Raw genomic sequence first — 9,914 nt, 5'->3', positions numbered from 1 at the left:
CCCCTCCTCTGCATTTTTGTGAAAGCACCTTAAAAACACCTTGCAAAGCAAGTGCACTTCTCAGGCTGTTAGCACAACCTAGCTGCAAACTGAGGAGCAAATTTCTTACCATTAATATCCAGGCTTTGTGTAACTGTAGTTCTTGAGTTCTAAAAGGTCATATCTCAGCAAAAGGCAGGAGAAATTTTATTTCTATGGGAATTTCTTTAGAATAATTAACTAGCAATTCTCCAATGAAGAATTCAATTCTCAACACATTATGGCAATAGTTTTGCTATTAGAAAACACTTTTTTTCTTTTTTTGTGTGTTCAGAATCTGCTGTTAATGACTCCATTTTCATGGCATCCCCTCCAGCACGTGGTGGTAGTGGTTCTTCTTCTGGAATAAACTGAACAGGCCAGCATCTTCTTTGCTGGCTTCCTACATTGTCCTTACTCACCTTTCCAATTTGCTGGAGATCCTTGACAATTATTTTTTCAGTATCTTCTAGTACTGTTGTCAATAAATTAAACAGCAGAGCAATCCAGGCAAGGCCAAAAAGAATCCAAATGGCCACAAGCACTCGATAGTAGGAAAAGTATTTCCTGTCAGACTGTTTGCCTGAAGATAAGGGGGAGAAAGAAGGAGAAAATGAAAAAGTTAAAATTGCCTTGCCAGCGTAAAGTAGAACAGCCTAATGAATTCATCAGTATGTTTTATACTGAGTACTTTAAAGTGACTTTTTTGCTGTAATGGAGACTCTCAGCTCCAGAGCATTAGGTTAAGGCTGGGCAATTCTCTTATTGTTGCAATGAACTGATATATGCAATAAACATGATACAAATATGCTGGCCTGCCTAATGACACACTGGAATTGAAGTGAATCATTCTCTGGTTCTATGATCCTGTGATTGAGGTGAATTACCACCAGAGCAGGTTATTTTTTTCCCCTTACTACATAGCAATCCCAGTTCAATTGCTGCACGTACAGGTAAATGAAATAATGTGGGAAGTAGTGTTAAATTGTATTGTATTATCTTGGAATTGCACCCAAACTCCCAAAGCACAAAAAGCAGAGCACAATGGGCCACTAAAACCACACAACCATTATTATCTGGGTAATTGTAATTCCCAGTATTTCTATAGAGTGTGATTACAACCTAATAAATAGTTCCCTTAAATTACAGGTACCTGTGAGCACACAAAGAGAGTAGCTGCAATTCCCACCTCACTTTTGAATGGCTTCAGGAGCTTCCCCCATTTAAGAAACTACATGACTGATGAGAATTTACTGACACATGCCAAGAACAGAACTTTCTATGCTGGAAACCAGTGGACCAAAGCTTATTTCATGCAGTCTGATGCTCTTAGCATCAGCCAGGACCTCACACCTGCTGTTCTGCATGGGTCATTTTGTTTGACCCCAACACACAGAGAGTGTTTGCTTGGTTCCACACAATATTATCATCATGGTACAGGTGGTGTGGCCCTGGCAGCTGCATGGAGTGCTCCAAGTCACTGCCAGAGGTGATCTGACATAGTGGATAACACAGCAATGTGCATGGACAGGGGGACCACCACAAACCTCGTGGTGAACCTGCCCAGAAGGAGCCCAGGTGCTGGCAACTCTTTTCAAGTCCTGCAGTGCTCTGTACTGCATAGATTAATGGGCAAGGTTTTTGTTCTTTGTTGTCCAAGAGCTCTGGAAATGGGGCAGCAGTGGGCAGGTTTGTCCTCATGCACAGCCATCCAACAGCTGTTTCTTTTTCTTCTGCTGGCATTGAGTTGGCAAAGGGATTCTCAGCTTTGGGCAAAGCATCTCCTTGTTGTGCTCTTATCTGGAGTTCATGATGTGGGGTTAGCAAAGCCACAAGTAACATCTTCATGTTGTTAACCCAAAACTGGGCCCGAGCAGGGAATATTCAGTTAACAACCCCCAGGGAGCTTCACCCTAGAGGTATCACCTGTATGTACAGTTATTCCCAACAGTTAAACCCAGGCTGAGCCATCTTCCCAGCATGTCTGCCTTCCCCAAAAAGGGTCAGCTACAAACCAGTTTTGAATTACTAAAATGCAAATCAACTCAAACCTGTTCTGTTCCACTTGGCCAGTGCAAAACCATTTATCATCTGTAAGCAATTCTCAGCGCATAATTCTCAGAGCAGTCATTGATTCTGCTTGTTTCATTGTGAAGATGTGAAGCATTAAACTTACCGACATTTTATTACTGTTGTAAAAACCAATTAAGATAAATACTGGCACAGAAAAATATTTTAGATCGAGTTGAGTCATCCAAATGAAGATGAAATCATAGAGCCACGAGACCTATCTAATTGTTATTTTTAAATAACCATCAGAAAGTAAAAATACAATTAATTGTTTTTGTAAAGCAATATGGCTGCAGAGTGCTATAGAAGTCATGGTTTTCAGGCTGTGACTTGCTATCATTATAGTAAAACACCCCTGTGATTTGGGCAAGGAAAGACAATGCAACATTTTGATGCTCAGTTTTTCTCCTGCATGGCACCAGCCCCTCCCCACCATTCTGTACAGCAGACTATTTCAAGGAATAGATTTAGAGAAATAAACCTCAGCAGTGACACATCAGTCCCTGGAAAAGTTTGTGGTCTCCCTCTACCAAAGTCATCAGCCTGATGTAAGAAATCCTTCCAACTCAGAGAGGCTCCAAGGCCTGTCTAGAACTTCTGCAAGGCTTGAGAGCCTGGGGCTTGTTTTGTGGTGGATGTCTGTCCCTCAGAAAGGTGTGTGAGGCTTCCAGACCCTCTGTGGGGACAGCACTGGTGCAAGTATTAGCTGCAGTTTTCTTTGCATATCCCTGCTGAGGAGAAGTTCAGGCTGGCAAGATGATGGCAGGACAGGTTGTTGTATAGAGATCTTGGATTCTCCATGGAGCTCAGTTTCCTGCTTCTTCTGTAGACACTGATTTTGCTCCTGGTAATTATTTTGCAGTTCCTTTGGAAACTTATTCCACGGAGAGTGTATTTTGTCCAGCAGGTCCACAGAAATGTTTTGAGAAGCATTCCAGCATGCTTGAGTGCAGCTTAAACAGTGTTTCTTCAGGGGAAATCCTAAGCTCTGGCTTGTGAGGATAGAAAACCACCAGAGATACTCAGGAGACTAAAGAAGGCCACTTTTGCACTTTTATATTGAAGCCCCACTTCTAATATTGTGAGTAGATTTCCCTAATTTCCCATGACTGGGATTTCCACCTCTTAGTCTGTTGTGTGAAGTCATATACTCTGAAACATGATCACTTCTTTCTTCACTTTACACTGTGAAACCTAAATCTGAGATGGCTAAAGCAGTGATACACACCTTGTTTTGTACAGCTGTCATAAACTGTTCCCTCTTGGTAATAAAAATTCCCTCACTCTTCCCTAATAAAAATACTTGTCTTCTTTGCACCCCAAAGCACATAATTTCCTTATATTTTGATGAATTTGTGCTTTTATCAGCACATACATCCCCAAATAAGTGAGTATTTCCCCCCAGAACTGTCCAAGGCAAAGACTAGGCAAAGACTAGGCAAAGACTAGGCAAAGACTTTTGACAGATTTGTCTCTACAGTACATTCAGTCAACCCATGGGGATTACAGTCATCATCCTGGTGTTTGGATGTGTTTCCTCTCTGGAATCAACCTTACCTACAACATAATCTCCAAAGCCAATGGTGCTGAGGGTGATGAATGCAAAGTAAATTCCTTCACTGTAGGACCAGCCCTCTGTTATCTGGAAGAAGACTGATGGCAGGCACAGAAAAACCAGGATCCCCGTTGTCAGGAAGAACAAAAGGGTCAGAAATTTGATCTTCTTCTGAAAAATAAACCAGTTCAATTATAATCATGATTTGAGACACAAATAAGCTATATATAATGCTGGTTATTCAAAGTGGGTGGCTATCTGGGATCAGGAGGATCTGAAGGATTTCTACTGAGTGCTTTTCCTCTGGAAATACCTTAGTCCTGCTTAGAAGCATGGGGAAGTCAGGTGTTATGGGTGTTGCAGTGCACAGTGGCCCTGGAAGATGTAGCCTTTTACCTGATTGTATCAATGACTGTGACTATTGGAGGAATTCCTATCTAATGACATTTAACAGAGTCAAACCATTTCCACTTTTTACCATACAACTTCATTTTTAATTTTTAGGTGTTTAGGGTTGGCACTTAAATTCAGATTTGCCTGGGAAAAAGAGCATTTTTAAATAAAAAATAATTGCACCATTTCTGACAAGACTATCTTCAAGAGTCTTGGTTATTGACTTTATTTCTCATTGCATCAATGTCACAACTTGGCTCCTAACCAGTGGATATCTCACTACAAAAAAACCCAAAAAATAATGAGCTCTTGATAAAGAAGAGCCTGGACAGTGACTTTTAAACCATTCTACTTCCCAGCAGTCATGAAGGAGCTTTGACTAGAGAAGAAGACTTGTTATATGTAGAGATTTATCAGCCAGACACACATAGTTTGTATGTATAGAATTTTCCAAATCCAGATTGCCTGGAAATTAATGGCAACTGCTGGATAACTTCTCATGTCTTCGTGTATTGTGTACATGCCTTGAGTCTGTATCTGATTGAGCCTTATCTTCTGTTTAAGTTTGCCGTATATGACAAGAAATTCAGCAATCTGAACCGGGTTATCTGTAGCAATCATACCTTGTCCTGAAAGAGAATTACAGTAGGAGACACAGAAAAGCTATTCTCACTTCCTCAGCTGAAAAAAGGGGAGGAGCTGAAAATAAACTGGGGCATAAACCAGACAAAAACCAATCTGTCTGTAGCTTGTTACAGCTGTCTCCTCATCTTTCAGCAACCAGGCTCAAATGGACAAATTCAGCCTGATGCTTCCTTTCTGTCAAAGTTAAGGGTGGAGAGAGACTAAAGGACTGGGTAATCAGTTAGGAGGGGTAGCACACTATGCATTGAGTTAAAATCCATTGAAACCTCTACACCTCACCTAATTTTTACAGCTTTGCACAGCTCACCTGCTTTTTGCAGCCTCAAGGTGATGTTTAATCACCCTTACTGGTTTTAAAGGGATGCATGCACTTCCCTAGGGTGTTGGCTCCTGAGATAAGTGTCTCAAGAAATGAGGTGGGATGCCCCATCTCTCCACTGATTGCTGAAGGGGGCTGGATTTCTGCCATCTAGATGGGAAGACAAAATGCATGCCTTTGTCTGAATATCTCCTCTATGGCTGACATGTGTGCTTAGCTCTGCAAGCGAATTCCTCTTTTCCTGCCCTAGAACAACATCTAACCCAGCACAAAAGTAAATACAATCGAGGATAAGGCAGCATAAAACTTGAGAAAAACACTAGAAATGAGAATAACTGTGCCTGAGTAAGTCAAACCAATTACCTTTCTCATTCCTTTCTCGTACAGGAATTTCCCCAGCTTTTTACAGAGCAGTGAGAGCATCTTACCAACACGGTGCAGAAAAACAATGTTCAGAGGGATTCCAAAAAGAGCAAAAAATACACAAAAGAGCTGTCCCCCAGCAGTTTTAGGATGTAATGTGCCATAGCCTACAAAAAAAAAAGAGATGGGTCAGAGGAGATATTCCAAGGAACTGCAGCAATTCAGAGTCATATTCACCCTTATTCCAGTCCAGCCTGCCTTTGACCCTAAAAGATGTGGCTAGTGCTCCTCACCCCAAATGCACTTTTTTTTCCTCTGAAAAAGGCAGTAAGCAGATGAAGTGGTTCACCCTGCATGTCTGGGGGAATGCAGAAGCACTGTGTGTTCCCAACACAGCCTTAGTGGGAACAAAAACACAATCAAGATGTAATTAAGGGAAACATGCTCTGTCCTGTGACAAATACATGGAAAGTCAGAAAATAGAACTCTGAGGATCTGGAAGACATCAGAGCTGGAGTCCCAGACTGTCAGGATCACATCTCCAGCTTCTTGTTGATGTGCCTGTGTGTTAGTGACCTCCCTGGCTCCATCCCAGTGAGCTGCTGTGTCCAGATACTGACTCCAGTCCAAGGCAGTGCACTGTGCACTAGAATAGATGGTGCTAATTAGCCCAGACCTTGCTGGTGGCTGATTTATTCATGCCAGAGAGACATTTGCCTTAAGGTCCTACTAAGAGAGGGCTTATCTAAGTAGTGGAACAACCCCAAACATGTCCTTTAGTCTCAAGACTCTTGGACCCCATGAGGTACATGTCTGAGTGCAAGAATACTGAACTTTGTGTATGTCCTTATGCTATCAGTGACCCTGGGAAACTGCATTTCCCATGCACAGTTCATGTCAAGGCATCCATTACTTGGAAAATGCAATGTTTTCTTTGGGGGAAAAGACAAAACAACTGAGTGATTTTTGGGCTACTGGATTTCCAAATGCATGAGCTGTCTTGTGCTCCCTGTTGCAGAAATATTCCAATTTCAGTGATGGGTCAGAATCCTCCCCTTCTACAGCAGGAGACCTCCCTGTGGGCTCAGGCAGCACTTACACAGCTCCCATGGTGCTGGGACACTGCTGGGGCCCTTGGGACGTGTCACACTCACAGATCAGATGTGCTTAGGGTCTGGTGGGAGAGAGGCCTCAGCATCACTCTGTAAAAACACAGATTTGACTTCCACTGCATGACTGTGAAGCAGGTGCCAACAGTATGGATTTTATCCCTAAGTTTGGCAGGCCTGCCCTTTTTGGGATGTACATTTGAAAGAAAGGATGAAGCAGGTAGGGGCAGGCAGGCCCTGTAAAGGTCAGAACAGTTTGAAGCAGCAGTGTAAAATTATCAGCATTTGCCTTTACCCCTTCCCATTTTTTTTCCTCCTGGTATGTTACTAATTGAATATGTGAATTAACAGCTCAAAACAGGTTATGGAGACAGTGCCCAGGCCCCAGCAGGATTCACTTCTTTCCTTACATTTTTTATGTTTTACAGCACTCTCAGATTTAAAGCCTGGAATAAACACCTGAAACTGAAGTTTATCTCCCACCTACAAACATCAGCAGAGTGAACATTATAACAGATGATTTGAAAAGAAGAAACAAGTGGGAAATAATAGGAAAGGCCACTGATATCTGACAAGCCAAAATAAAGCATGAAGAGCTGTGCACTGGGAAGGTCTTAGGACTAAGTCCATGCCTGCTTGCCACCCATGACAACAAAGGGCTGGAGTTTTTATCCTGGAAAGCATATCCATTCATGTCCTAATAACCAGCTATAATAAGCATCACTCACACACAAGCACACATAAATGGAAAGCATTAGACCTACCTATTGTGGAGACAACTGTGCCTGCAAAGAAGAAGGAGTTGCTGAAATCCCAGTTGCTCTCCTCAAATTGTGACTCATTTCCAACAGGGTATACTCCATTTTGAATGGCTTCAATCAGGTTCTGGGAGAGAAAGCAAAGTTTGGTCTCATCATGACTGCTTTTCTCAAGTGCTTGCTGCAAAAATACTTCAGGTTTAGCCAACTGCTGCTCTTCTCCTGTTAGTACCACTCACCTCCCTTCAGAGATTGTCTGACACTATTCACACCTTCACCTCCAAGGTTGGGAAGCCATTATCCAGTGTGTTTGGGTGTTCAACTTCTGCTCTGTTTGTGCTGACTGCTCTAGTGGGTGTTTGGAGAGAAATTGTTTCTTTCAGTGTGACCAAGGACCTTGTTTCTTTCAGACCGAGTAGTTTGGAAAATCACAATCCTGTGAGTGACTGGGATGTGGCAGAGCACTGGTTTAAGAGATGGGGGTGGCTGATTGTTGGATTTGGACTTGCAGTTGAGATGGCAGTGGTGGATCCAAGCTCTGACCACCCACCTGTATGAGCAGTGGCTCTGATCCCTCCCAGTGGCGCATCAGTGAGCTGTGCCAGGGCTCACATGAGATACACTGAGCATTTCATTTCAAGTCTGTATTCTGATTAGTGTCACAGAATTAAATTCAGAGAAAGTCCATTGATTTGCAAAGCCTGACATACACATTCTTCTCCAAACTGTATGCATGAATACACATAGATAAATTTACACATTTACACACATGTTTGCAAAGTTGCCTTTGAGAGAAGGTTAGAGGAACATCTGTCAGAGATGGTTTGGGTTGAGTTGAGTTGAGACTGCCCTGACACACAAGGCTTGCCTAATAATTTCTTCCACACCTCTCCAGTGCTATATTTATCACTTTATGCATTTTTAGACTCTTCCTTCGTTTTAATTCTAAGTGCTGTTATTTTTTAATGTCCTTTTTTTTTAAGTTAAAAGGAAATTTTAAAATCAAACAGTATCCAGCTGTCCCTGTCTTTACAAACAGAGAACAGTGGACTGGACATCTGGAAGGCAGGCTGGTTTGTACAGAAACAACTGAGATAAAATCCAGGACAGAGCCCTGCCAGAAGCAGGACATGTGCTGGAATAAACTGCACCAGCAAAATCTTCCTACCTGCTTCTCCCTTCACCATGTTTTTTGCTGGTGTCTCAGAAAATTGAGGTTAACAAAAATAATTTCCATAGCCCTTGCACAAAGATTTCTTTGTCTTAAAAGCTCACCCTTTTTTTTATTCCCTTCTTGAAAAGCTCTCTATTATTATTTTTTTTTACCTTCTTCCCTACCCATAAAAAAACAAGGTGAAGAGGATGCATGCATGGGTAAAACAGGGGCTGAATTTCTGGCTCTGCTGTTAGAAGCACCAGTTCTTCCCCATGTTTCTTTATTCTGTAAAGTGGCCCATTTCCATGTGGAAACGCTTCCAGTAAGGCTTTAACTCCTCATTGTCTCCTGCATTATAGCAGACAGAGCTCTAAAATACCCAAGTTGAAGAGACAGTCATATTCATCTTCATCTTCCTGTGCCATGACCAGAAAAATCTTCCCCTGGCCAGGCTACCTGTTTCTCTTCTGCAGCATCCTCAAAAACAAAACTCTGATCATGCCATCCTCCTCAAAAACCAAACTCTGATCAGGCCACCCTCCTCAAAAACTAAACTCTGATCATGCCATCCTCCTCAAAAACCAAACTCTGACCATGCCACCCTCCTCAACAACCAAACTCTGATCATGCCACCCTCCTTGTAGCTATTTGGAGTTTTTTTGGTTTTTTTTTTCCCATCCAGACCTTTCCTTATTGCTCCTTTGCGCTATCTGTGGTGCTGTTCCAAGTGGCAGCCACACCTATTCATTTCATTTTTCTTGCCATGCCACCCATTGTGTAAGAGCACAGCCCCACTAAAAGCAGAATCAACAAGAGGCAAGACCCCAAAAAACCCAGGCTATGGTGGGATGGGGATATTAATAGCTAGCACACACAAGGTTTTGTCCAGCTACATAAGCTGTATTTACCATCAGACTGAGCTGCCTGCTCACACCAGAGGGGTTTTCTGGAAGCATCCAAGTGACCACAATCAGAAGGAAAGCAGAGAGTTATCAGTGCAGCAAGGATGAGTAGGAAACAAAATCTGATGGGGAAAACAGGAGGGAGAAAGGACTTCCACTCACCTTCATGAACTGCTCCATCTCTGCCACCGAGAGCTGCGTGAAGTTCTGCAGAAAAGCCTCCTTCATCTGGGCAGCTGCCATTTTCTCCTGCTTCTCAGCAGTCCTCTCCAGGGCCTGGAACACGGCAGCACCCACCAGCAGGTAGACAAAGTAGCCAGCCACCAGCAGAGCTGTCTGCAGCCTGCCACTGCACATGGCCTTCAGGGCGACTCTGCCGGGGATGGGGAGCCAGAGGAGGTGACTGTAAATCCCTCACACTCCTGGGAAGCCTCCCCCGGGCAGGAAGAGCCCTCCCAGCTCTGGTTTCCGCTGGGATCCCGCACTGGCAGGGACAGTGAGCTGCCAGATGCATTCATTGGGAAGCTGGAAGCAGGGGGGGGGGAACCACAATAAACCCAACCCCCCCCAAGAAAAAACTTTCCATTCTCTGAGCTGCATGCTGTTTAGGGATTTCCTCTTGTCTG

At 43.2% G+C, this 9,914-nt stretch overlaps 1 protein-coding gene across 1 annotated transcript; it reads right to left on the bottom strand.

Moving 5' to 3' along the window:
- Window positions 1-202: 202 nt before the first annotated feature.
- LOC115904478 (potassium channel subfamily K member 16-like) lies at window positions 203-9,670 on the bottom strand. The gene is made up of 5 exons (XM_030949905.1): window positions 9,451-9,670; window positions 7,237-7,357; window positions 5,364-5,530; window positions 3,646-3,814; window positions 203-601 (listed from the first exon to the last, which is right to left on the bottom strand). Exons 1-5 carry the CDS (start codon window positions 9,643-9,645, stop codon window positions 258-260), a joined length of 996 nt encoding a protein of 331 aa, XP_030805765.1. The 5' UTR covers window positions 9,646-9,670; the 3' UTR covers window positions 203-257.
- Between the last annotated feature and the right edge of the window lie 244 nt (window positions 9,671-9,914).

This window comes from Camarhynchus parvulus, chromosome 5 (genome assembly GCF_901933205.1).
Source record: "Camarhynchus parvulus chromosome 5, STF_HiC, whole genome shotgun sequence".
Classification (NCBI taxonomy): Eukaryota; Metazoa; Chordata; class Aves; order Passeriformes; family Thraupidae; genus Camarhynchus; species Camarhynchus parvulus.
This window is presented reverse-complemented; position numbering and strand designations above follow the sequence as displayed.